Source organism: Calidris pugnax, unplaced genomic scaffold (genome assembly GCF_001431845.1).
Source record: "Calidris pugnax isolate Ruff unplaced genomic scaffold, ASM143184v1 scaffold63, whole genome shotgun sequence".
Classification (NCBI taxonomy): Eukaryota; Metazoa; Chordata; class Aves; order Charadriiformes; family Scolopacidae; genus Calidris; species Calidris pugnax.
Window position 1 is genome coordinate 5172097 of NW_015090852.1, and position 27055 is coordinate 5199151.

General features: G+C 59.1%; 2 protein-coding genes across 2 annotated transcripts in view; both read left to right on the plus strand.

Moving 5' to 3' along the window:
* UAP1 (UDP-N-acetylglucosamine pyrophosphorylase 1) overlaps window positions 1-11609 on the plus strand; it is a 13426-nt gene extending 1817 nt beyond the window's left edge. Inside the window, exons 4-9 of the mRNA XM_014943391.1 lie at window positions 1830-2002; window positions 5597-5790; window positions 6586-6729; window positions 7424-7612; window positions 10749-10815; window positions 11038-11609. Coding sequence (XP_014798877.1) covers window positions 1830-2002; window positions 5597-5790; window positions 6586-6729; window positions 7424-7612; window positions 10749-10815; window positions 11038-11130 — 860 coding nt within the window. The 3' untranslated portion in view covers window positions 11131-11609. The remainder of the gene's footprint in view (window positions 1-1829; window positions 2003-5596; window positions 5791-6585; window positions 6730-7423; window positions 7613-10748; window positions 10816-11037) is intronic.
* Window positions 11610-14045: 2436 nt separating this feature from the next.
* DDR2 (discoidin domain receptor tyrosine kinase 2) overlaps window positions 14046-27055 on the plus strand; it is a 34812-nt gene continuing 21802 nt past the window's right edge. The window contains 16 exon segments of the mRNA XM_014943344.1: window positions 14046-14171; window positions 18197-18294; window positions 20209-20311; window positions 20447-20678; window positions 20761-20908; window positions 21055-21160; window positions 21552-21735; window positions 21807-22050; window positions 22172-22234; window positions 22375-22505; window positions 23027-23237; window positions 23747-23970; window positions 25071-25207; window positions 25621-25812; window positions 25954-26188; window positions 26708-26853. Of these exon segments, the coding sequence (XP_014798830.1) occupies window positions 14056-14171; window positions 18197-18294; window positions 20209-20311; window positions 20447-20678; window positions 20761-20908; window positions 21055-21160; window positions 21552-21735; window positions 21807-22050; window positions 22172-22234; window positions 22375-22505; window positions 23027-23237; window positions 23747-23970; window positions 25071-25207; window positions 25621-25812; window positions 25954-26188; window positions 26708-26853 (2570 nt within the window). The 5' untranslated portion in view covers window positions 14046-14055.

The following is a 27055-nucleotide window of genomic DNA, read 5'->3' on the forward strand; positions in this document are numbered from 1 at the left end:
GGCGGCGAGCGGGCAGGGCCACGTCCTGCGCTTCTGGGCCGAGCTGGACGGCGTAGCCCGCCGGGCGCTGGCGGCGGAGCTGCGCGATATGGACGTGGCCGAGATCAACCGCTTCTTCCACCGCGCCCGCGGGGACGGTGGCGGCGGCGGTGGGTCGGCGGGGCTGGACGAGCGGATGGAGCCGGTGCCGCGGGACGTGCTGGGCAGCGCCTGCCGCGACCGGGAGCTGCTGCCGCGCTGGGAGAGCCGCGGTAGGTGGCGGGGGTGGCGGGGCCCGGCGCGGTGCAGCGCTTAGCGCCGGTGCGGAGGGCCCCACGCGTGTCTGCTCTCCCTCCCCGGCGCAGGGCTGGCGGAGATCGCGGCGAGCCGAGTGGCCGTGCTGCTGCTGGCCGGCGGGCAGGGCACCCGCCTCGGCGTCCCCTACCCCAAGGGCATGTGCGACGTGGGGCTGCCCTCCCGAAAGACCCTCTTCCACCTCCAGGCCCAGCGCCTGCGGCGGCTGCAGCAGCTGGCGGAGGAACAGCACGGCACCCCCTGCCACATCCCCTGGTGAGACCCCTGCCCTCCCGCTCGGTGGGTCAGTCCTCCCCTGGGATGGGTCAGTGCCCCCCCTGGGTTGGCTCTGGTGGGGCAAGGCGTGTGAGGTGGTGTGGGCAGGTCATTGGCAAGACCCCCATTAGTGTCAGCCCAAGTGGTGTTGGTGGGTCAAGCTCCTGTAGGCTGTCCTTGGCAGGATCCTCGGCATCCAGCCTAACTGGTGTTTGGTGGGTTAAGGGTCTGTGGGTTGGTGTTGTTCCACTGGTGTTGGCTGAGCCAAAGCCTCGTTGGGTTGGCCTTGGTGGGTCAAGGTCTTGTGGGTTGGTGTGGACCCCATTGGTGCCTGCGGGCCGAGGATCTGTGGTGCCTCTTGACAGCAGCACTATTGCTATGGGCATAGCCTGTTGGAGTTTTAGTGGGTCAAGGCCCCGAGGGTGGCACCAGCAGGTCCCACATTGTCAGGCTCAACCCTATGGCCCTTGGGAACACTTGTGGTGTCACCTGTGGTCATCCTGCTACCACACAAGGCAGGGGCCTGGGGGGGGAGGGACTATAAGCAGGAGGTTGGCATCGTGGTGGGAACTGGCTGTTGCAACTGGGTGTCTCCCCCACTGCATAGGGTGTGGTAGGGTTGTGGAGATGCGTCTTGCAAGGAGCCCTTCGTTGGCTTGCCAAAGAGGTGGGACCACAGAGGGTCAGATCCTTCTAAATGTCTGGGGGGGAAGGAAGCCTCTCCTGGGTGTTACAGGCTGAAGGGGTTCCCCACATTTGGGATGAGGGATGTGAGACCCTGCTGCTCCTCCCTGCTTATCAGGTCTCTTCTGCGCCCTGACAGGTACATCATGACAAGTGGCCGGACTATGGAGTCCACCAAGGAGTTCTTCCTGAAGCATCACTATTTCGGCTTGAAGAAGGAAAATGTCATCTTCTTCCAGCAGGGCATGTTGCCCGCCCTGGGGTTTGATGGGAAAATCCTGCTGGAGGAGAAGGGCAAGATTGCCATGGCGCCAGGTCGGTGGCCGGGAGCTGGCAGGAGGGGTGCAAGGGGGTGAGACACGGTGCTGAGGACAAGCTTTTGGAGCTGGAGCCTGCGTAGAGCAGAGTTGCAGCGTGACGTGGCCCTCGGGTGATGCTGGCTGGGAGGCGTCCGTCTTGGCGGGGAGGACCAGGGTGGGGTATGGCCGGGCTGATGACCCTCCACCCTGGCTCCCTGGAGAAGGAGAAGATGAGCGTGGGTGGATGATGGGACAGCCAGGTGTTGCTGTGGCCCCAAAGGTTTGTTTCCTCTGCAGATGGCAATGGGGGCCTGTACCGGGCCCTGGGGGCACACGGCATCATGGATGACATGGAGCGGAGGGGCGTGCAGAGCGTCCACGTCTACTGTGTGGATAACATCCTGGTGAAGGTGGCTGACCCCAGGTTCATCGGGTTCTGCTTGGAGAAGGGAGCAGACTGCGGGGCCAAGGTAGGGTTCTGGGGGCAGGCAGGCACCCCTTCCCTGGAGCAGGGTGGGGTCTGTCCTGTTCCTTGCCTGGCTTCCCTCGCTCCTTACCCTTCCTTCGGCGGCCTGCCGCAGCCAGGAGGGATAGCTAAGCACTGGGAGCTCACTGGTGTAGTAGCACATGCTGCCGGAGTCCCACCTGCCCCTTGGGTCTGGCACCCCGGGGGATGCGTAGTGTCACTGACCCCTGCCTGGTGCTGCTCCTGTCCTGCCTTGCGTGGGGTCATACACAGCCCCTGGGCTCACAGGACCACTAGTCCCTGGGGCTGAGAACGGCCAGGGAGCTCCGTGGGGTCGCCCAGTCCCTGTCCAGATGCTGGGCAGCTGTTGTCCAGGTGGCTGCGGGGAGCACAGTGTGCAGGATCCCTGCCACAGGCTGCCAGCTGTCCCCGGCTGTGACGTCCTGGGCGCTAGACCAGGACACAGTGGGTGCAGCTGACGCTGGTCCCAGCCCCGCAGGACACTGCGCGCCCGAAGCTTTACTTAAAGGCTGGATTAACAGCCGAAGGGGCTGTGTGATTGTGTTTGCGTTGGGCTTGGCTCTCGGCAAACAGGAGACAGGAGCAAACAGGTGAAAGGACGTGCTGGCCTTGAAGCTCTCCGTTGAGCTGGGAAAGGGAAAGCAGTTCCTCCTTCTGGCCCGAGAGAGAGAAGGAGGAAATGAACCCGAGTGTGCAGAAAGGACAAAGCTTCACGTTCCTGCGTGCCGCCCTGCTGTGGTGGTGGGTAGGGATTTTCTGGGGGCTGCCATGCCCGGAGGGAGGTGTATGAGGAAGAGGAGGGAGGTCAGGTGTGGGGAGATGGCTCTGCTGAGCCCGCAGCCTCCTGCTTGTGTGTGGCAAGCTGGCTGTTCATGTGCGGGCTGAGTGCTAAAAGTACCCGTGACCTCTGCCAGCCACGTGTGGGCTCGGTGCCAGATCCTGCCTGCGCCCTCTTGCTGTGCCTGACACCCTGTCACCCAGCCCTGCCACCTCTTCCTCCTCCTCTCACCATTCCCAGAAGCATCTGGGAGGGGGAGGGCTCCAGCATCCCTATCCCTGCTGTCCTGTGCAGGGAAATGCCTCTACAGGGGCTGCTACGCCCAAAGGGTTATCAGACATTGGAATGGGCTGCCCAGGGAGGTGGTTGAGGCACCATCCCTGGAGGTGTTCAAAAGGCAGGTTGATGTGGTGCTGGGAGATATGGTTTAGTGGCAGTGTTGCTTTTTGTTTGTTGTGTGGGTGTTTATTTTGGCTGTTGCAACTGGGTGTCTCCCCCACTGCATAGGGTGTGGTAGGGTTGTGGAGATGCGTCTTGCAAGGAGCCCTTCGTTGGCTTGCCAAAGAGGTGGGACCACAGAGGGTCAGATCCTTCTAAATGTCTGGGGGGGAAGGAAGCCTCTCCTGGGTGTTACAGGCTGAAGGGGTTCCCCACATTTGGGATGAGGGATGTGAGACCCTGCTGCTCCTCCCTGCTTATCGGGTCTCTTCTGTGCCCTGACAGGTACATCATGACAAGTGGCCGGACTATGGAGTCCACCAAGGAGTTCTTCCTGAAGCATCACTATTTCGGCTTGAAGAAGGAAAATGTCATCTTCTTCCAGCAGGGCATGTTGCCCGCCCTGGGGTTTGATGGGAAAATCCTGCTGGAGGAGAAGGGCAAGATTGCCATGGCGCCAGGTCGGTGGCCGGGAGCTGGCAGGAGGGGTGCAAGGGGGTGAGACACGGTGCTGAGGACAAGCTTTTGGAGCTGGAGCCTGCGTAGAGCAGAGTTGCAGCGTGACGTGGCCCTCGGGTGATGCTGGCTGGGAGGCGTCCGTCTTGGCGGGGAGGACCAGGGTGGGGTATGGCCGGGCTGATGACCCTCCACCCTGGCTCCCTGGAGAAGGAGAAGATGAGCGTGGGTGGATGATGGGACAGCCAGGTGTTGCTGTGGCCCCAAAGGTTTGTTTCCTCTGCAGATGGCAATGGGGGCCTGTACCGGGCCCTGGGGGCACACGGCATCATGGATGACATGGAGCGGAGGGGCGTGCAGAGCGTCCACGTCTACTGTGTGGATAACATCCTGGTGAAGGTGGCTGACCCCAGGTTCATCGGGTTCTGCTTGGAGAAGGGAGCAGACTGCGGGGCCAAGGTAGGGTTCTGGGGGCAGGCAGGCACCCCTTCCCTGGAGCAGGGTGGGGTCTGTCCTGTTCCTTGCCTGGCTTCCCTCGCTCCTCACCCTTCCTTCGGCGGCCTGCCGCAGCCAGGAGGGATAGCTAAGCACTGGGAGCTCACTGGTGTAGTAGCACATGCTGCCGGAGTCCCACCTGCCCCTTGGGTCTGGCACCCCGGGGGATGCGTAGTGTCACTGACCCCTGCCTGGTGCTGCTCCTGTCCTGCCTTGCGTGGGGTCATACACAGCCCCTGGGCTCACAGGACCACTAGTCCCTGGGGCTGAGAACGGCCAGGGAGCTCCGTGGGGTCGCCCAGTCCCTGTCCAGATGCTGGGCAGCTGTTGTCCAGGTGGCTGCGGGGAGCACAGTGTGCAGGATCCCTGCCACAGGCTGCCAGCTGTCCCCGGCTGTGACGTCCTGGGCGCTAGACCAGGACACAGTGGGTGCAGCTGACGCTGGTCCCAGCCCCGCAGGACACTGCGCGCCCGAAGCTTTACTTAAAGGCTGGATTAACAGCCGAAGGGGCTGTGTGATTGTGTTTGCGTTGGGCTTGGCTCTCGGCAAACAGGAGACAGGAGCAAACAGGTGAAAGGACGTGCTGGCCTTGAAGCTCTCCGTTGAGCTGGGAAAGGGAAAGCAGTTCCTCCTTCTGGCCCGAGAGAGAGAAGGAGGAAATGAACCCGAGTGTGCAGAAAGGACAAAGCTTCACGTTCCTGCGTGCCGCCCTGCTGTGGTGGTGGGTAGGGATTTTCTGGGGGCTGCCGAGCCCAGAGGGAGGTGTGTGAGGAAGAGGAGGGAGGTCAGGTGTGGGGAGATGGCTCTGCTGAGCCCGCAGCCTCCTGCTTGTGTGTGGCAAGCTGGCTGTTCATGTGCGGGCTGAGTGCTAAAAGTACCCGTGACCTCTGCCAGCCACGTGTGGGCTCGGTGCCAGATCCTGCCTGCGCCCTCTTGCTGTGCCTGACACCCTGTCACCCAGCCCTGCCACCTCTTCCTCCTCCTCTCACCATTCCCAGAAGCATCTGGGAGGGGGAGGGCTCCAGCATCCCTATCCCTGCTGTCCTGTGCAGGGAAATGCCTCTACAGGGGCTGCTACGCCCAAAGGGTTATCAGACATTGGAATGGGCTGCCCAGGGAGGTGGTTGAGGCACCATCCCTGGAGGTGTTCAAAAGGCAGGTTGATGTGGTGCTGGGAGATATGGTTTAGTGGCAGTGTTGCTTTTTGTTTGTTGTGTGGGTGTTTATTTTTGTCCAAATTGGGTTGACGGTTGAACAAGATGATCTTTAAGGTCCCTTCCAACCTAGAAGATTCTGTGATTCTGTGAGCGTATTTGAAGCGTGGGGCTTTGGGGGTCTTTCCCTGACAGTGGCGTATTTGAAGTGTGGGGCTTTGGGGGTCTTTCCCTGACAGTGCTTCCCTTGGGCAGGTGGTGGAGAAGACCAACCCTACGGAGCCAGTCGGCGTGGTGTGTCGAGTGGATGGTGTCTACCAGGTGGTGGAGTACAGCGAGATCTCCTTGGCCACTGCCCAGAAACGGGGCCCGGACGGGAGGCTGCTCTTCAACGCGGGCAACATCGCCAATCACTACTTCACCACGGCCTTCTTGAAAGATGTAGTCAAGTAAGGGCCTGCTGGGGTGCTGCCAGCCTGCCAGGGGAGGGGTGCCCATGCTGAATGGAGCTGGCTGCCCACACCTTGCTTTCTGCTGGTTGAGCTCCAGCTGTTTGCAGGTGCGCTGGGAGGAGGCCCACAGGGACTGGTCCCCAGCCCCTGCACATGTCCCCCGACTCTCTGCACAGTCCCTTACTTGAGATGAGGTTTCTCTTTGCCATCACTGATGGCTGGTGCCAGAGCCCAGGTGTGTGGGGCTGTCCTCTCCTGGCTGCTCTGGGGGTGAGCAGCCCCATGGCTGGGGGTCAGGGCAGAGCAGCTGTCCTGCCACAGCAGTGTCTCAGCTGTTGGGCTGGAGATGTGCCTTGCTCAGGCGAGTGACAGGGCCTTCTTGAAAGATGTAGTCAAGTAAGGGCCTGCTGGGGTGCTGCCAGCCTGCCAGGGGAGGGGTGCCCATGCTGAATGGAGCTGGCTGCCCACACCTTGCTTTCTGCTGGTTGAGCTCCAGCTGTTTGCAGGTGTGCTGGGAGGAGGCCCACAGGGACTGGTCCCCAGCCCCTGCACATGTCCCCCGACTCTCTGCACAGTCCCTTACTTGAGATGAGGTTTCTCTTTGCCATCACTGATGGCTGGTGCCAGAGCCCAGGTGTGTGGGGCTGTCCTCTCCTGGCTGCTCTGGGGGTGAGCAGCCCCATGGCTGGGGGTCAGGGCAGAGCAGCTGTCCTGCCACAGCAGTGTCTCAGCTGTTGGGCTGGAGATGTGCCTTGCTCAGGCGAGTGACAGCTTGCTCTTCACCCGTTGCAGCACTTATGAACCACGGCTGCAGCACCACGTAGCCGAGAAGAAGATCCCACACGTGGACATCGCTACGGGACAGCTGATCCAACCCGAGAAGCCCAATGGGATCAAGATGGAAAAATTCGTCTTTGACATCTTCCAGTTTTCCAAGTATGCCCTTTTCTCTCTGCGGGGAGCAGGCTGCTGGCTCTCCCTCAGGCAGCTCTGAGAGCCTCATTGGGGGGTATCAGGGCTGGATCCCACACGTGGACATCTCTACGGGACAGCTGATCCAACCTGAGAAGCCCAATGGGATCAAGATGGAAAAATTCGTCTTTGACATCTTCCAGTTTTCCAAGTATGCCCTTTTCTCTCTGCGGGGAGCAGGCTGCTGGCTCTCCCTCAGGCAGCTCTGAGAGCCTCATTGGGGGGTATCAGGGCTGTGTCCACTGGCAATGCCCCGGGGTCAGGACAGGATGCCAGCTCCTGTGCTGTTCAGCAGTGGACAATTGTGCCCGGAGATGAGCAGGGATGTGAGCAGCAGGAGGCAGGCACTGTGTGCCTCCAACTCCTCTGGCCCAGAAGCAGGGCTCAGCAGAGTATCTGCTGACCCTCTCTCCTTCACGGCTGTGAGGACAGCCCATGGGTGTGGGCTGGGGGGGTCCATGGTCCTAGCTCAGCCACCCAGGCAGAGGAGAAGCCAAAGTGACAATGAGTACTCTCATTGGGGAGGGACTCTTTGCCAGGAAGGGTAATGATAGAGGGTCCGTGGTCCTAGCTCAGCCAGCCTGGCAGAGGAGAAGCCAAAGTGACAGAGAGTAGCTGTCCCAAACCTGACCCTCCTGTGCCCTGTTCCTCCCCCCAGGAAGTTTGTGGTGTACGAGGTGCTGCGGGAGGATGAGTTTTCTCCCCTGAAGAACGCAGACAGCCAGAATGGCAAGGACAACCCTACCACAGCCCGACATGCCTTGATGTCCCTGCATCACTGCTGGGTTCTCAATGCTGGGGGGCACTTTGTGGATGAAAACGGCACACGCATCCCTGCCATCCCTCGGTGAGTCGCTGCTCCCAGCCCCTGAAACCAGCGTTGCTGGAGTGACCAGCCATGGTCCTGGGTGGTCCATGGGGCAGATCCGGGTACGGGCTGGGGGTTGGCTGCAGGAAGACTCCCAGCCCCTGAAACCAGCAGTGCTGGAGTGACCAGCCATGATCCTGGGTGGTTCATGGAGCAGATCCGGATACGGGCTGGGGGTTGGCTGCGGGAAGGGTACTCATGCAGTTGGCAGAAACTTTCCTTCTTGATTCAACACCTGTGAACCGAATCCTGCTGGTTGCCATTGCACAGCCGAGGCTGCCAGTGCAGGGAGGAGGTGGCTCCCTGAATCCCAAGCGTGCCAGCAGATTCGTGCAGTAACCAGGCTGGGGTTGTGGCACCCCTCAACCGAGAGACCTCCCAACTGCCCCGTGTTTGGAGAACAGCAAGCACCAGACTTGTTCTGCCCTCTTTTTCCCCACCCTTGCTAACCCTTGTTTATTCCCACGTAGCGTCACAAACGGAAGGTCAGATGCCACCCCAGCAGATGTCAATGACAAGTAACTATACCGTGCAGCGTGCATGGTGGCGGGGCTGTGCTTAGGTACTAATGGGCTCTAGGTGCCGCAGCGTGCCAGGCTGTGGATGCACGCTGGTGGGCAGGTGCCTGTAGTGACTAACAGGGCCGGGGGGCTTGGGGCTGCATGCTGGGAGTGGGGCATGTCTTGCTACAGGACCCTGTTGGAGGCTGCTTCTCGTGGTGGTGGGCGGTAGGCAGCGTCTGCTCCCTCCTCGGGTTCCTTTCCACAGAGGAACCAGCAGGGATAGCTGGAAGGGGCTTGTGAAGTTGGTACAGGCACAGGGTGGCAGGCAGCCCCCAAAGGCCACCCCGCAGGCAGGATGCTGTTGGGAAACAATGCTGGCGTGTCCCTTCCATGACTCTCCCCTGTTCCTCACGCCACACGGCGTAGCACAGCCTGGATTGATCTCAGCCAGTCTCCTAGCTGGAGACGGCTGCCGTCTCCTGGTGTCCACCAGGCGTCCAGGCAAATTGAAAAGGGATTAAAAAACATGAAGGAAACGTCAAGCAGGCTTTGATGTAGCATGTGCAAATCTCGGCGTAGGCGGCCAGCTGTGCTTTGTGGGACTTCAGCTCTTGAGTTTTGAAGATCCAGACCATGACACCAGGGAAAGCCCCTGGCTCAGCGCTTGAAAATTTACAGAAGTAAATGGGAAAGTTGACAGAAGTGCTAAAGCAACCTCTGTGATAGCAGCGTGTTCTGCAGGCACAGGGCACGTCTGTGTGGCTGGGACGTAGAGCTGGTCGGTGTAAATGACTCGCAGACTAAGCTTGTTACCTCCCCTTGCTTCAGAAGAAACCTTCAGTATCTTCTGGTACTTTCTGGTGGGATACACCCACAGCCTCTGTTTTTAATTCCAGACTCCAAGTGCTTTCAGGCTTATAACTAGACCATCACGCTACTGATAATGCAGGACAAAGGATGCGCTTTATCCTACATTTATCCCTCATTGCCAGTTAATGGCTATTTATTTATTTATTTATTTATAAAGTATTCTCTTGAAATGAATCGGACTCTAAGGCAAACTCAAGTACAAGGGCTGGCTTAGGGTGGATGAGTTTTATTTACTCGCAGCTGGGACAGGAGAGGGCTGAGCAAGCGTGTGGCAGCAGGGACAAGCTTCGAGCTGGCCGAAGGGAGCGTTGTCACAGATGTCATCCCGCGGTGCCTGTCTGGCTGTGGTGGGCAGTGGGTGTGAAAGGGGACCCTGGGGTGCTGCCATGCACCCCCTGGCTGGGCTTACACACTGGCTGGATCCAGGGGGGTCCTACAAAGGCTGGTGGCAGCAGGAGCAGGGTCAGGGACCCCAGGTGGACCCCTGCCCAACAGTGCGGCTGTGGCTGTTCTCAGGGCCAGGCAGTGTTGGTGTGGATCTGCCCTTGTCCTCTCCAGCTGAGGCTTGTGTGCAGAACAGGGAAGCTGAGGAGCTGATCTAAGAGGCAAAGGCAGGAGGAGCAGGCAGTGCCACAAGGAGTTTTTTTGAGCAAGCAGACAGGGGCTTATCCTGTGTCCTCTGGTTGTGCTTTAAACAAGGAGTGTGTTTGCAAAAAGACCTGTTGTGACTAACCAAACAGGAGGGTGCTGTGAGTGCATCTCTCACGACCAGCAGGTCAAGGGAAGTCATTCTCCTCCCCTACTCTGCACTGGTGAGGCCACAACTGGAATATTGCGTCCAGTTCTGGGCTCCCCAGTTCAAGAGGGACAGGGAACTACTGGAAAGAGTCCAGCGAAGGGCAACGAAGATGATTCAAGGACTGGAGCATCTCCCTTATGAGGAGAGGCTGAGAGAGCTGGGACTCTTTAGTCTGGAGAAGAGAAGGCTGAGGGGAGACCTTATCAATGCCTACAAGTATCTCAAGGGAGGGTTGAAGGAGGAGGGAGCCAGACTCTTTTCGGTGGTTCCCAGTGAGAGGACGAGGGGCAATGGGCACAAGTTGGAACATAAGAGGTTCCACTCAAATATGAGGAAAAACTTCTTCACAGTGAGGGTGACAGAGCCCTGGAACTGGCTGCCAGGGAGGTTGTGGAGTCCCCTTCTTTGGAGATTTTCAAGACCCGCCTGGATGCAGTCCTGAGTAACATGCTCTAGCTCTAGGCAATCCTGCTTCAGCAGGGGAGTTGGACTAGATGATCTCTATGGTCCCTTCCAACTCTAAAAATTCAGTGAAATTCAGTGACCTCAAGGATGCAGGAGGAAGAGGAGGAGGAGGAAGGGGTGACAAGCTTGCATGCAGCATCAGATATAGTGGGAGTGTGTGTCCAGGCCGGGGCGTAGGCGCTGCTGTAGTTGCACATGTGGAAAGGCGTGTAGATCCTCCTGAAGCCCGCATCTAAACCTCTCTTCCCTTTCAGTCGCTGCTGGTGTCTAAACTTTAGCTCGCACCTCCGTGGAGAGCACGCAAGGCTTGACTAACCCAGGGCAGCTCTGCGCTGGTGGGGTCTGCGTGGGCCGGCAGCCACCGGTGCTCCTGACGCCCACTGACCCCCTGCACTGGTGTCTGCGGGATCTCTGGGCCCTGTCCGCATCCCCTGGTGGGATGGAGCTAACTCTCCTGACTTCTCATTTTTCTCTGCAGCTTGAAGGATGCAAATGACCTGCCAATCCAGTGTGAAATTTCTCCCCTCGTCTCCTACGGAGGAGAAGTAAGTACTGGCTCTCTGGAGCTCAAGCAGCCTGGCAGATTAACTGGGCAGGTGGGGAGGCTGGCGGGGGTAAGCCACGAAAACTTGGAGTCACTGTGGAGCTTTTTGAGGCAGTGTCCCCCAAGGTGTTATCACGGGAGAGGACCAGAGCCACCTGCAAGCAGGTCAGCAGAGCGGATGATGCGTGGTGCATTCCTAACGAGCTGCTTTGTCCTCCCTTAGGGTCTGGAAAAGTACGTGAAGGGCCGAGAGTTTCGCGCACCTTTGATTATCGACGAGGACGGGATCCACGAGCTGGTGAAGAACGGGATGTAGCGGTGGCACCGTGCCCGAGCCGGGCTGCCCATCCCACCTGGCGGGCTGGGGATTCGGACACATGAAGGTTGATAGCTGTAACTGGTAGGGGCTGATCCTGCTCGCTCTGGGCCTGTGCGGAGGAGGATGTAACCCGCTCGGTTCTTGGCATGTTGTATGCTTCTATTTATATTTTTAATTTAAAAACCAAACACTTTATGGATTCCCCTGCCACGAAGCACAGCTATGGCGCTGCTCTTTGCACTCCAGGCTGTGGGGATTTATTTTTAAACATGTATATAGTAATAGTCATTGTACATGCAGAAGATTTTTATGGTACGGGGCTGGGGTTAATCTTGAATTTTTATTTTTCTCAAATCTACATGACTATTTTTTTTAATAGCGTCCTTGTCATTGCCCGTATCCTCCCTTTTGGTCATCCTTTGTACGTTGCACAACTGGAAGCACCCAATTAAACTCTGAGTCCCTCCTGTCTGTCATCTGGTGTTGTTTTAGTGACGGTGACTTTCCGCAGAGGCTCTACTCATAGCCTGTGTCACAGTGAGTGCCCCCCTCTGCCCAGCCCAGCAGCTGCTGCTGCCTGGGGGGGGTCACAGGCAGATTCTCTGGCCCACGGTGCTCGTTTGCAGCGTTTCTGGAGGAAGCAGAGGGCTGCGCTTTCCTCTTGGGTTTCTGCAAGTGACAGCAAGCTTTGACCAGGTAGGAACGGGTGGGTGTGTGATGCCACTGGAGCGCTGGGGTGAGACCAGCCTGGCACAGTGCCCTCCAGCACCATCCCATGCCTTCTGCTTTTCCAGGGAGGGGTCTTTGGCTCCTGCCAGAGCCCAGTACCCCAAAGCGTGGTGTCCCCGCACCCGTGGACAGAGTGGCTCTGCTGCCTCCCCTCCTTTGTGGAGGGGAAACAGAGCAACAGAGGAGCCATCCAAGCACTAAGTCCTGCTGCAGCCCCTGGGGCAGGGTGGCACAGCCACCTCCTGCCCCACAGCTGCCTGAGGGAGGGACTTTCCCTTCTGGGGCTGGGAATGGGGCTCAAACTGGTTACCCAGGAGAAGTCACCAAGTTCCCCCAAGTACCAAGGTGGCTGTTGGGCACCCCAGGCTCAGCCGAGCACTCTGCTCCCAGCGTGCCTGGGAAGCTGGGGCCATGCGGGGGGTCCTGGACGGCTCTGTGGCTGCTGGTGGCTTGCCACGGGCCAGCTGGGCTGTGTGTGGCCAAGGCAGGCTGGCGGCTGCGGGTCTCGGGGGACACAGCCCGGGATGGGGGCCAGAGCAGATGCGAGGAGCCGGTACAGAGTGCTGCGGGTGGTCTGTACCACCACCTCCCCCTGCCCACCGCCTCTGCCAGGCCCTGGGAGCAACCTCCGTGGAGAAGGGACATCTCTGGTCCGTGGGGAGCAGGCAGGCGCCCCTGAAGCTGCTCCTCCTTGGCATGGGGCAGGCAGCAACTGGCACACAGTGTGGCCCACCTTGGGGGGATTCTCGTGGCCCCAGGACCAGCACTGAGCAGGAGTGAGGGGCTGTGTGGTGAGCCTGGGGGCATCGTCACTCCAGCTGGTGCCCTGGAAGGGGTGGAATTAGGAGGTGTTTCCTTTGGCTTTTCGGCTCTGTTGGCACACCAACCCCTTTGTGTTGGGTCCTGGGACAGAGCGAGGCTGGCGCTGGCCCCCGCCAAGGTTTGAGTGCCAATTCCAGGTAGGAGGAGGCGAGCGGGGCAGAGCGGAGCTGGCTGGTGTTTGTGCCAGTGTGCACGTAGGGCAGCCTGTGCGGGGGCGAGGGCATCCCCCTGCCAGCTGATCCGGGGTGGCACGTCGGGGCACAGTGCAGAGCCCTGCAGCAGGAACCCCACTAAACCTGCTCCTGCCTCTGCTGCTCTGCCCTGCTCGCCTCTCGCTGCGCCCGTGGCTGGGCTGGCACCCCGGCCCCTGCCCGGTGGCAGCGGTGAGGGTCCCCCAGCATGTCCCTGGCATCCTGCCTGGGGCTGGGTTTGTTTGTCTGGAGAGCAGGCGGGCTGGGATTTGGGCGAGGAGGGTGGTTTGAGGGTTTGGGAGCACGGCCACCAGCCTTGGGGCAAGGTGCCTCCTCCAGCGTGGGGTGCCCCGTGGGGCAGGAGCGCTTTTTGGGAGCTGCTGGGGTGCTGCTTCCCTCCCACGGCAGTGTGTGTGCTGGCATAAAAGAGAGCCAGCCAAAACACTAGTCTGAAAGAATATTGAATATTTTTTTTTTTTAAATTGCATTTTTAGCTATTGTCCAAAAAATAATGTGAGCTGATTATTATTTTTCCTCCCTGCTGCGTTGCGTTGCTGGTGGCCACGGTGCCAAGCCAGTGCCTGGAAATGATGTAAAACCATGAGCCCAGCCTGCAGCTCAGGGAGCTGGGGCACTTCTTCCGTGCCACGTGCCGGGGCAGGTCAACTCTCCGGCCGGTGTCCTGGCCACGCGTGCCCGCTCAGGAGCCCGGCACCCTTCCCACCAGGGGCCCGGAGAGGGGCAGCCCGTGTGGGACCCTCTGGGGCAGCGATGGGGGCTCCTGGAGCACCCCCATCACCTGCATTTTTGGGGTGTCCCACCTAGCCCCTGCACCCCACAGTGCAGGAGGAGGGTCCCGGACACGCGTGCCATCCCGCAGCCGTGGGGGCGAGCACCGGAAAGCAAAACGCCGCCTATTGCTTTAAGTTCCGTCGTCGGCCAAGGGGATTTTAGGTTTTTTATTTTATTTTTTTTTTTATTTTTTTTCCTCTCGAGCTATGAATGGGTTTTGCTGTAAATTATAGCTTTGCGCACATTCCCTCGGGCCGAGGAAAATAACCTCCGCCGAAAAGCCAGCCCGGATTGGTGACTGGCTCCCCCCTCTCCGCTCCCTAATTGAAACCAAATGTGCAAGATGTAGGATTGTGGGATTTCTGGCCGGCTCCCAGGAATCCGCAGAATGCGAACGCGCTCCCAGAGGCATCTTGCATCAGCCCGGGGAAGTTCGCTCCTCGCCTGGCTCCCCCGGCCCGGGCGAGGGGCGAGGAGCCCGCCCGTCACCACCTCCCCGCTCCGGTGAGTTGCTCTCGGGTGCGTGGGGAGATATTTGACCCCTTTTCCCCTAGGATTGGGATTTTGGGGGGATGCAGGCTCAGCCGTGCTCCGTGGCGGTGCCCTGGCAGAGGAGCTGGGGTGCGGGTTTGCCCGGGAAGGGGCTGGGGCAGCAGGAGGGCAGCGTCCCCACCTGGAGAGGTGACATTTGCCCCCTTCTCTCCATTTCTTTCCCCACACCACCAGCGTTTTCCCCCCGTGCCTCGTGCCAAACCAGTGTTTGCTGGTGTTCCTCCTCAGCTCCCGCCGTGTGCCTGTTGGCAGAGCCGGCGGCCCTGCTGTCCCCAGGGTCCTCCAGCCAGGCACCAGGTCACAGCGGGGAGGGGACACGGGGCCACCCCTCTGGTGCTCCTCAGCATCCTGCCCCCCGTTCTGGTGCTGGGGATCTACTTGTGGCACCCCAGCCCCGCGCCGTGGCGGGGGCCATGCCGTGCCCCGTGGCAGGGTGACGCTGTGCACCGTGGCACGGGGCAGGGAGGGAGGGCTTGCGGGTTTTTGGCTGACAGGGAGTGCTTGCTGGCTGCAGCACCCACAGCACCACGTCCCCAGGTCCCACGGCCGTGGGTTGTCCTGCTGGCAGGTCTCTCCGGGGCAGCTGGCAGCCACGGGGATGTGCCGGCAGCTCCTCGCACCCTGTAGGGCTGCGATGCCCCTGGCTGAGCTGGCCAGCCTACGGCCGGGGAGGCGCTTGCCGCTGCAGAAAATGGGGCTGCATCCAGCCCAGAGAAGGTCTAAAATGGCATTTTTGGAAGGGAGGAGGACTACGGGTCCCGGCATGCTGCACTGCCTTCCCGCCGAGGCTGCGCCGGCGGCACGGCATGCTGGGGGCTGTAGTGCCCACCTGGGGTGGGGGGTCCTGAACCCCCTTACCAAAACACTGCACGCCATGGGTCAGGGTCTAGGGTTCTGGGAAGCTTCTTGGGGACGTTTCCTCCAGCGTGGCCTCGGCATGTCCCACCCACCCGCCATCCCAGCAGGAGGGGAGGCCCCCGGTGCTGTGTGAGGATGGGGGCTCCACCACGGGAGCGCAGGGAAACCACCATCCAGGCCCTGGTGTGCATGGGGGGGGAGTGGGCAGCTGCCATCCAGCTCCTTCCCCACAGATGATGCTCCTCCAGTGCTGGTGAGGACAGTAGAGCCCACCTGGGCAGCGAGCTGGTGACTTAACCAGCCAGCATGGGCTGGGGGCGAGAGGGACCGTCGCTCAGGTGGGGCTTGTCTCTAAACAAATGTGGACTTCATTTTTTTCCCCCCTCATTTTCCCTGGTGGTTTCAGTAGAATAAGAAGGGTGGAAAATAAAAAAGCAGTGGCTGAGGGAAGCTCCCAAGCCCAGGCTGTGCCAGAGAGGAGCTCCAAAAACTCTGCACTAAAAATTTCCAGTGACTGAAAATTTTCGGCAAACATTTTCAGACAAAACGTCGCAAAGCCGTCCCTTTTGCAGGGCTGGTGGAACAAAAATGATTTCCAGCTGGGTTGCCAATACTGCTTGGCCAGTTTGACCACGCGTCCCTTAACCCCCAGCCTCGCTGCCTGAGTCAGTCTTCCTGCTGTCCCCCAGCCCCGCTCCCCCAAAGAGCAACGAGGACTTCACAGTGGCTGTGGGGGGACAATTTCCCTGTATTAGACTAAATGTAAATGCGTTCCCTGCGGGACATTACGGCATCTGGTATCCTGATGCTTAAAGAGTTTACTCAGCCTGAAAGAATAGTGGGAAAAAATATCCCTGGATATTTTTTGGAATGCAGAAGGAAATTGAGATTTTAATGTTGGGGGAACTGGCCATTATCAGACATAGGAGCCTCATGCACCCCTCTCAGTGATGCAGTTGAAATTCCCAGTTGCAGCTGAGCTGGGAAGAGAAAAAAACCACAGTGACCACGTATGTGCTTTTAAAAAAAAAAAAAAATTAGAAAAAAAAAGGGCAAAAAATCCCCCTAATTCCAGGTGTTTATTGGTAAAGGAGTTCGTGGTAGGGTGGTGTTTAGCAGAGAGCCCTGGGGAACCCCGTAGCACACCGCTGAGAGTGCAGGGTAGGAGGGTGCGGGTGACAGTCCCCTTGGGGACTTAGCAGTCCCCTTGGGTGGGGATGGTCACAGCAAGCCTGCCTCGCTCCTGCCGTGCCAAGCCCCAGTTTTCCCAGCAAGCAGGGCCATAGCCAGCACCTCCCAGCTGGGCTCTGCAGGATGGGGACATCTGCCACATGGCAGCTGGGTCAGGGTGGGTTTGGGCTTTCTCTTAGTGGTGTGGACAAGACTGCAGGCCCCAAGTGGGGTGGATGCAGGGATGCAACCAGGCATCCACCTGTGGGGTCACTGGTGTTGGGACAGCTCAGGGACCTGCTAGACCAACCCAGACTTCCCTGGTATGTGGGACTTTGCTGGGATTTACCCCACACTCAGGTGCAGCCGGGTTGCTTTTGGCCAGGAGTTATAGTCCCTTTAACCCCCAGGTTAGTTAGTTATTCCTGCAAAGGTTAACGTGTAAACTAGATTAAAATGGCCTTCTTTAAAAAAAAAAAAAGAGGACTAATCTCATCCAGTGCTTCTGTGAAGGGCTGTCCCAGGAGGACAAATGTCCCCTTGGCAAACAAGGGGAGGTGGAGCCCAGGGATCCTGAGGCAGGGCTGGTAACGTTTGGGGGTGTCCCTGGTGCATCACTCAGCATGGTGCCATGCCCTGCCATGGTTCCCCAGTGGTGCGTGGGCACAGCAGGAACTGTTTGGGAGCTGGGGGTTCCTGGCAGCTGCGGGCTGGCCAGAACCAGGGCGATGGCTGCCGCCGTGCAAAGTGGCCGTGGTGACACCACCGACTTGGAGGGCAGGCACGTCCCAGGGATTTCCTTGCACAATGGGCTGCACCCTGCCCTGAGGAGCCCCCACCATCACTGGCCAGTCCAAGCCCCATTGCCAAGATCCCAGTCCCTCTCCAGCCCCATTTGACACTCTCCTAGAGGCAGCGGGTGCAAGCTGGCTCTCATGCCTTCTGTCACGCCTTTCTGTATCACCCATGTCATAGAATCATAGAATGGTTTGGGTTGGAAGGGACCTTAAAGATCATCTAGTTCCAACCCTCCTGCCATGGGCAGGGACACCTCCTACTAGAGCAGGTTGCTCAAAGCCACATCCAGCCTGGCCTTGAACACCTCCAGGGATGGGGCATCCACAACTTCCCTGGGCAACCTGTTCCAGTGCCTCACCACTCTCACAGTAAAGAATTTCTTCCTGAGATCTAAATCTAAATCTACTGTCTTCCAATCTAAATCTACTGTCTTCCAATTTGAAACCGTTACATCTTGTCCCATCACTCCACTCCCTGATAAGGAGTCCCTCCCCATCCCTCCTTTAGGCCCCCTTCAGGTACTGGAAGGCTGCTAAAGAGTCTCCCCAGAGCCTTCTCTTCTCCAGGCTGAACACTCCCAACTCCCTCAGCCTGTCAAGATGTCCCCAAGATCCCCTCTGCCATAGAGAACTGTCACAAATATGCTGTAAATCTCAGGCGATTATCTGATATTATCTCTCCCGAGCCAGAAGGCAGGGAAACCGCCCGTTGCAACGTGCTATTATTTTGTTATATGATGGGGTTGTGCAACATCTTGCTTTCAAAGCCATCCAAGGGCGAGCGGCCCAGCTGGAGCCTTTCTGCCTGCTGGTGGAGCCGGATGGTGCCGGCCCCGGGCAGAGGCCGGGGGCGTTTTTGTGTGTCCCCTGACCGTTTCATGTGGCCAGCTCCAGGCATGTGGCAAGGCCACGTCACCTGCTGCATTGGTGTGGCACCACCATGTTGTGGCCCCCGGGAGGTGGTGGTGGTGGTGGAAGGGATGGGACACCAGGACCTGTTTGACCACCTTCACAGATGTGAAGGTTTGGGGCTCTGCTCCTCCTCTGAGGCTACGCAGGGGGACACATGGTCTCGTGCAGGGGAAGCCCTCCTGTCCTCGGCTGGTCGCTCCAAGCAGGACTGACATTTTGGTCCTTGCTGTGTCTCTGCAGGACTGCCGACATGCTGGCCACCCCTAGACCAGCCCTGCTGCTGCTGCCGCTGCTGCTGCTGGAGGTCCTGCGGGCCGTGAGAGCCCAGGTCAACCCAGGTAAGTGAGATGGGGACCAGGTGGCTGCAAGAGCCGTGAGGTGTGTTTCCCTGGGCTGTGCTCCTGCCAGGGCATCCGAGCTTGGGCTCACATCATCCCTACCATCTAGGACTTTCCCAGCTCTAGGAGCAGTGTGTGATGGCCCCCCAAGCCCACGCCTGCCTGGGCGTTCTTCTGTCCTGCATGCGGCTTGGCCACTGCTAGTGATCCAGAAAGCATCCTCCGTGTGCCACGGCTGTCTCTCCTGGCATGGGTGGGCTGGCGCTGGGGTATGGGCAAAGCCCTGCAGCTGGAGCCCAGGGTTCTGAGTGGGGCCCTTCTCCATGGGGGCTCATGGAGCCCGCTCGGTTTTGAGGCTGAGGCACGCATGAGGCAAGGCGCCGGGGTATTGTTTGCTGCCGCCGGGATGTGCTTTCTTTGGTGGTTTCACATCAAACCAAGGTTGGCTTTAGGAAAGCAGCTTGACTAGGTGCCTGGCTTCTGCTCAGAAACCACAACACTGCGCCGGATGTCGGGGAGAGAAGTGTGTTTAAATGGCTTTTTCCACAGGGGTCAGCCCCCTCCCGCGCTGCAGGGATGGACTCGGATCCCGGGCTCCTCCAGAGCCTCAGGGTTTCCCCTGGGCATTCCTGTAACAAGTCCCTTCAAAGTCCTCTTCCATCTGGGGGAAGAGCTTGCAGGGTGATCCCTGAAGGTTGCAGGGTGTTCCCTGAAGGTTGCATGGTGCTTCGGGGAGGAATCCTGTTTCTTCTGCAGCCATCCAGGGCTGGCAGTGTTGGCATTGAGTGGCCAGGATGGTTATTACGTAGGGCAAAGGAGCTGGCCTGGCTCCATGTTCAGGAAGAGTTAAATGGGAATTCAGTGGGAGCTGCACTCTGCAGAGCATCACAAGCTGGAGAGAAAGAAGAGACGCTCCCCACTGTGCCAACGCTCATGGTGAAGATGTGCCCATCCTTCTGCCCAATGCAGGAGATGGTCCCTGTGGTGCAGGGCCCCGGGGATGGGAGCTGGCTGCTGGGCAGCACCTCCTCGCCACCGCAGCACCGGGCCAGCTGGATGTCCTGCGGGCAGGAGGTGTCCCCGGGACTGCATCCTGGCCTGGGCCCTGCCACCTCGGTGCGGGTGTTTGCTCGGGGCGGCGTGCGGAGGGAGCGCTGTGGGCTGGAGCTGGCGGCCAGACGGTAAACACGGCCAAACAAGCCGGCCTTTCAGCAGCGCTCCTGGCAGCAGGGCGTGAAAAAATAACTCCTGGGAAGCAGCGTGGATGCGGTGCCGGGGGGAGCCAGCTGCCACTCGGGGACGCAGCCCACACGCCACCCCGGGTACTTTTCCACTGGCAGCTGGGGCTGGCGAGGGGAGCCACGGGGCCAGCTTGGGGGTAGAGAGCCCACCTTTGTCCCTTGTTCCCCCAAGCAGGTGTGGGGAGCAGTGGGGTGGCACAGGTGAGAGCAGGTTGCTGCGGGTGGGTTTTTTGGGTGAGCGGCCTCTGGAATGCCCCCGGAACGAGGAGCGTGGGGACAGTGGTGCCAGCCCACGGGCTCTCCCTCCACCGCAGCTGAAATGTTTGCCAGCAAGGCTGAAGGCATCTCCAGGGACGGGGACTGGGTACGTCCAGCAGCCCTTGGAGTGCTGCCTCCTCTTGCTCCTGGCTTTGCTTTGAGCTGGGCTGGCATCTGCTTCTGGCCAGTGGCTCCATTTGCTCAGGCAGGTGCCTGCCCTTGCAAGACCATCCCACCAAGCTTTGTCCTCCCTCTGTAAGCCAGCGTGATGGAGAGTGCTGCTATGCCTGAGCTGCCCGGGCTGCAGTGCCTGTGGCATGGTGGATGTGCCCCATTTGTGCTGTATTTCAGCACAAATCTCAGATGGGCAGGGGAGAAGGGATGCCTGCTCAGCGCCCCACCGGTCTCGTTGCAGCGGTGTGCCGGTACCCCTTGGGAATGTCGGGCGGGCACATTCCCGATGAGGACATCTCGGCCTCCAGCCAGTGGTCCGAGTCCACAGCTGCCAAGTATGGACGGTGAGTGCAGGGGCAGCTGGAAGGGTGGGCATGGGAACCCCCTTGTGACAGCCACAGCAGGGTCTGGGCTTCCATACGGGGGTATGGGGCCAGCTTTTGTCACCTGCAAATGTCTTCTCCACTCTGGTTTCTCAGATTGGACTCGGAGGATGGAGATGGTGCCTGGTGCCCCGAGATCCCAGTGGAGCCTGACGACCTGAAGGAGTTTCTGCAGATCGACCTGCACGCTCTCCACTTCATCACACTGGTGGGCACCCAGGGGCGGCACGCTGGGGGGCACGGCAATGAGTTTGCCCCCATGTATAAGATCAACTACAGCCGGGATGGTACCCGATGGATCTCCTGGAGGAATCGGCATGGGAAGCAGGTGAGGAAGTGGGTGGGGGCTGTAATGGGTGGCAGGTGAGGGTCTGTGCCTGCCTGTCCCCACCACACTTGTCTCTCCCCAGGTGCTGGATGGAAACACCAACCCTTACGACATCGTCCTCAAGGACCTGGAGCCGCCCCTCATTGCGCGTTTCGTCCGCTTCATCCCCGTCACTGACCACTCCATGAACGTCTGTCTGCGCGTGGAGCTGTATGGCTGCGTCTGGCTGGGTGGGTGGTGTGGTCCTGTGCCCTTCCCCGTGTCTCCAGTGCCTGCCCAGGGGGCTGTCCATCCCACTGGGGGCTATCTGTCCCACCGGGGTCACCAGCAGTGGGGTGTCTGGGATGGGCAGCTGCTCACCTTCCTCTCCCTGCAGATGGGCTGGTGTCCTACAATGCGCCGGCCGGGCAGCAGCTTGTCCTTCCTGGGGGCACCATCATCTACCTGAACGACTCAGTGTACGATGGGGCTTTTGGGTACAGGTGAGGACCCTGAGGGCTAATGCACGTCTGGGTGATGTACTGGGCAGGAGAGGATGGGGGTGTTTCTTCCCTGTGTTTGCTGCTCCTCAGCAGAGCAAATACTTGGGGTGTCCCTGAAGCAGGGGGTACATGACCAGCTGTGGGAGGCTGCATGTCATGATGGGGACAGCGTGATGGGAGAAAGAACCCCCAGCCCTTCTTTTGGATTTATGCTAACTGCACTGCACTTCAGCATCCCGCAGCCTTTTCCAGAGAGAACATGGAGAAGAACAAAAGCCTATCCTGAATTTCCCAGGGGCTGCGAGGAGCTGCTGGGGGGTGGTTGCTGGGTGGTGGCAGGTTTGTGGGGTTGGCAAGAGTCACGCTCCCTTTCCCCCCTCGCACGTGCCAGCATGACGGAGGGCCTGGGCCAGCTGACGGACGGGGTGTCAGGGCTGGACGACTTCACGCAGACCCACGAGTACCACGTCTGGCCGGGCTATGACTATGTTGGCTGGCGCAACGAGAGCACCACCGGCGGCTACGTGGAGATCACCTTCGAGTTCGACCGCATCAGGAACTTCACTGCCATGAAGGTCTGCAGGCCCCCTGCCCCGTCCCCCCACCCCTGTCCCCACCGTGGCTGCGCTGACGGGCTGCCCCACAGGTCCATTGCAACAACATGTTCGCCAAAGGGGTGAAGATCTTCAAGGAGGTGCAGTGCTACTTCCGCTCCGACACCAGCGAGTGGGAGCCCAGCGCCGTCTCCTCAGTGCTGGTGCTGGATGACGTGAACCCCAGCGCCCGCTTTGTCACCGTGCCCCTGCTCCACCGCATGGCCAGCGCCATCAAGTGCCAGTACTACTTCGCCGACGCCTGGATGATGTTCAGCGAGATCACCTTCCAGTCGGGTACCTGCCACCATGAGGCCCACAGGGACCAGACCCTCCTGGAGGGGGGTTTCAAGGAGGGAGTGGGGCTGTGGGGCACCCACACCACCCACCCTGATGCTCTCCTCTTCTCCATTGCCAGATGCAGCCATGTACAACAACTCAATGGCTCCCCCTGAGGTGTCCGTGGTCCCCACCACTTATGGTAAGGCATCAAAAAGTACATCAAGCAGGGCTGGGTGGGGAGATTCTCTGGGAGGCTCTGCCTAATCCGATGGAGGAAAGGGACGGGGGTCTCCCCGCACTCAAGCATGACTTGCTCTTGCTATCCCCTTCTCCTGCTAGATCCCACACTCAAGGTAGACGACAGCAACACGCGTATCCTGATCGGGTGCCTGGTGGCAATCATCTTCATCCTGGTGGCCATCATTGTCATCATACTGTGGCGGCAGTTCTGGCAGAAGATGCTGGAGAAGGTGGGCAAATGAGGGGTGGCTGGAGAGGTGCCTCAGGGCACTGAGCTCATCCTGGGAAGGGTCTTCTGGGAGCGCAGCATGGGGAAAGCAGACTGCATGAGAGGGATGATGCTCCCTTCCCTTCCTTGGGAAGGTTGTGAGTTGTACCCATCTCCCAAGCAAGGGGATTTAGCTGGGCAGGGTAGTGACTTTGGGACCACCCTGCTTGTCCATTCCTCTGTCCTAAAACTGGGCTGGGGAAGAGGAGCCCAAAGGGATCTCACTGCAGCCCCCAGCTAACCCAAGGGAGTCACAGAGGTGATGGAGCCAAACTCTTCTTCATAGAGGCAGACAATAGAAGGGGGGGACATGAGGACAAACATCTTCCCCAGGTGGGTGCTGCAGCCCTGGGACAGTGCACCAGAGAGGAGGGCTTGGGGCTGGGCATGGCCACAGTGCCATGGAGTGCAGGAGACCCCATCCTGCCAGTGCTGTGGGACCCCCTGTGCCAGCTCTCTCCTCCCTTGCCCCACCTCTCATAGGCCTCACGGAGGATGCTGGATGATGAAATGACCGTCAGCCTCTCCTTGCCCAGCGAATCCAGCATGTTCAACCACAACCGCTCCTCCTCCTCCAGCGAGCAGGAGTCCAGCTCCACCTACGACCGCATATTCCCCCTAGGACCCGACTACCAGGAGCCCTCCCGCCTGATCCGCAAGCTGCCCGAGTTCACCCCGGGAGAGGAGGACACGGGTGAGAGCTGGGACACCCTGCTTGCTTAGAGCCATCTACCTCACATCGAGCCTGCTGTGGTCCCCTCTCCCCAGCCCCTGATTTTGGCCTATCTCCAAACATTTTGGCACAGAAGGGTGGGGAGGAGGTCACATAAGCTCCCACGCATCCCGCTCTGAAGTCACACAAAGCCTGGGGCTGAGAGCCATTACAGGTGTCCACCACCAGGCTGAGCTGTGTCTCCACCACCATCCTTGGGATGCTCTGGCATCTCTTCCTTGGTCATCTGGAGGTCGGGCACTGATCCCTGCTCATCTAGTGCTTGGGGTTGGGTTGATGCATTTGTCGGTGGTGTGGAAGGAGCAGAGCAGGCTGCAATGTCTGCAGGAGCCCAACTGTGCTGGGCAGCGCCAGAACTCTGGGGAGGATGGGGATGGAGAAGCTGGTGACTGGAGTGTGAGCAGGCACCAGGGAGCAGAGGGTACAGGACAGGACACCCAGGCAGGGCTGTCCCCACTGTCCTCCCACAGGCTGCAGTGGCCCTGCGAAGCCATCCCAGGCCAACGTCCCCGAGGGTGTCCCCCACTATGCCGAGGCCGACATCGTGAACCTGCAGGGTGTGACGGGTGGCAACACCTACTCAGTTCCGGCCCTCACCATGGACCTGCTCTCTGGCAAGGATGTGGCTGTTGAAGAGTTCCCCAGGAAGCTGCTGACCTTCAAGGAGAAGCTGGGAGAAGGCCAGTTTGGGGAGGTGAGTGGGAGCCAGTCCTGCTCTGAGCAGGACTCGGGCAAATCTATTTTTTTTTTCTTCAATCCTCTTGTTCAAAGAAAAGGGGTTTGAAGGGACCAGTCAAATCTGGTGAGTGAACAAATGGCTACAGGTCTGGGGCTGCAGCCAGGGATTTGGTTACTTAGACCATGCAACTCACTTTGAGAAGGTCTACTGGGAGCTGATGGGGTCCATCTATGAAAGGGGAGAGCATCTTCAGTCTAATGCTTGCCAAGCTCATGAGGAGGGTTTTAAACTAAAGTTACTAGGGGAGGAGAACTTCAATCCATCCCACTCCTATCAGTTTGATGCTAGTGGCAACAATACATGCCCAGAGCCTGGAGAAGGGTCGCAGGTCAGCAGGAGAGCACCTGGAGTGCAGCACAAAAGAACACCAGCCACTCTAGCCAGTAAGTCAACTTCATCTAGTGCCCAACTTAAGTGCTTCTATGCAAATACACGTAGCATGGGGAGCAAACAAGAGAAGTAAGAGAAACGCATGTGTCTGCAGGGCCATGATCTTATTGGCATCATGGAGACATGGTAGGATGGATCCTGTGACTGGAGTGTTGGAATGAAAGATACAGACTCTTCAGAAAGGACAGGCAGGGGAGACAAGGAGAGGGTGTCGCCCTCGATGTCAATGACCAGCTGGAGCGAATGGAGCTCTGCCTGGGGATGGATGAGGAGCTGACCATGAGTTTATGGGTCAGGATTAAAGGGAGGCCGGGGATAGGTGGAGTTACAGTGAGTGACTGCTACAGGCCATCCTACCAAGAAGACCGAGGCCCTCTACAGACAGACAGGAGCAGCCCCATGTTCACAAGCCCTGGTTCCTCATGAGGGACTTTGACCACCCCAATATCTGTTGGAGAGACAACACAGCAGGGTGTAAGCAATCCAGGAGGTGTAGTGGAGGGTGTCCCTGCCCATGGAAGTGGGGTTGGAACTAGATGATCTTTAAGATCCCTTCCAACCCAAATCATTCTATGATTCTACGATTCTAAGGCTCTTTCTGGTTTGTGGGGCCGGGGGAGGCTGACAGTTAATGAGGATAATGGCTGCCTCTTTTCCCCCTCCAGGTTCATCTCTGCGAAGTGGAGGGGATGGAGAAGTTCACAGGCAAGGACTTTGCCCTGGAAGGCTTGGACACTAGCTCCAACCGTCCTGTGCTGGTGGCTGTGAAGATGCTGCGAGCGGATGCCAACAAGAACGCCAGGTACCGGGCCAGGGGGTGCACATGCCCTAGCATCGTCCCCTACATAGAGTCCTCTCCAGGAGAGCAGGGATGCTTGGAAAGCGTCTCCTGTCCCCAGTGGCCAGCTTCTCAGTGCAGCTGTGAGGACCACATGTCTGAGCTGTCTGGGGATGCTGGGCTACAGCGATTCAGGACTGTTGGTCCTTGCTGGTCCTAACCAGCTCCCCAACATCCCATCTACCCACCAAGTCCACCCCACAGCTGTATGTGGATCAACACTGAGCTCCCCTTCATGGCCCCCAGTCCCAGGGGAGGGGACCCACAGATCCCCTACAAGGCTTGGGTGGACGGGTGACACTCTCGACTGGTCTGTGCACATCTCTGTGCCCCTCTGGGTCTGTCTATCCGATCCGTGTGGTTTCTGTTCCGGAAAGGAATGATTTTCTGAAGGAAATCAAGATCATGTCGCGGTTGAAAGACCCCAACATCATCCGGCTGCTGGCTGTGTGCATCACGGACGACCCGCTGTGCATGATCACCGAGTACATGGAGAACGGAGACCTCAACCAGTTCCTGTCCCGCCAGCAGGCAGGCACCCCCCTCGCTGGCAATACACCCACCATCAGGTAGCACCACCTGGGACAGACAGGGCTGCCTGCTCCAGGCACCCTGCTTGGTCATGGGATGCCCTACTCAGGGCTGTGTACTCCCTGTCTGCTCTCCTTCCCGTCACCTCAGTTCTCCTCCCTTGTTCCCCTCCCCGGCAGCTACAGTGACCTGCGGTTCATGGCCACCCAGATTGCCTCCGGCATGAAGTACCTCTCCTCCCTCAACTTCGTGCACCGAGACCTGGCCACACGCAACTGCCTGGTGGGCAAGCAGTACACCATCAAGATAGCCGACTTCGGCATGAGCAGGAATCTCTACAGCGGGGACTACTACCGCATCCAGGGGCGGGCAGTGCTCCCCATCCGCTGGATGTCCTGGGAGAGCATCCTGCTGGTACGTGGGGTTCCTCTGGTGGCCACTGACATGGCCCTGGAGCTGCTCACAGCCTCTTTTCCTCGGGTTGGAGCATGCAGAGTGGATGGGGAAGTCTCTTCTCCCTGGAACCCAGCTTTAGGGTGAAGCATGCAGAAAGCAGGAAGGGTAGCAGCTTTTCGAAGTAGGATGGGGGGACTACAGTGATCTTTGGTGTCCTGGTGCCCAGCCTTTGAGCAGGACGCTTGACATATTCTCCTGGCCATGGTCAGACCTGGAAGAAGGAGCAGGGTTACTTTTTACCTTTGCAGGGAGCTGCTAAGCCCCAGCCTTCATAGCAGTTGCTGCAAGCTGGACCCAGAGCTCACCAGGCTCTGGCCCTGGGCAGAGACCAGGTCTGCAGGACCAAGCCCCTCTCTGGGCCCAGATCTGGAAGCTGATGCATGCAGAAAGAGGATTTGAACACCAGGCATGTAGGGTGCTTATGGAGCAGGATGGAGTAATGACCATGCCCGACCCCGCTCTGTTCCCTCCTGCCAGGGCAAGTTCACAACGGCCAGTGATGTGTGGGCGTTTGGTGTGACATTGTGGGAGACCTTCACGCTCTGCCGGGAGCAGCCCTACTCCCAGCTGTCCGATGAGCAGGTCATCGAAAACACCGGCGAGTTTTTCCGGGACCAAGGCCGGCAGGTAGGGATGGGATGGGATGGGATGGGATGGGATGGGATGGGATGGGATGGGATGGGATGGGATGGGATGGGATGGGATGGGATGGGATGGGATGGGATGGGATGGGATGGGATGGGATGGGATGGGATGGGATGGGATGGGATGGGATGGGATGGGATGGGATGGGATGGGATGGGATGGGATGGGATGGGATGGGAT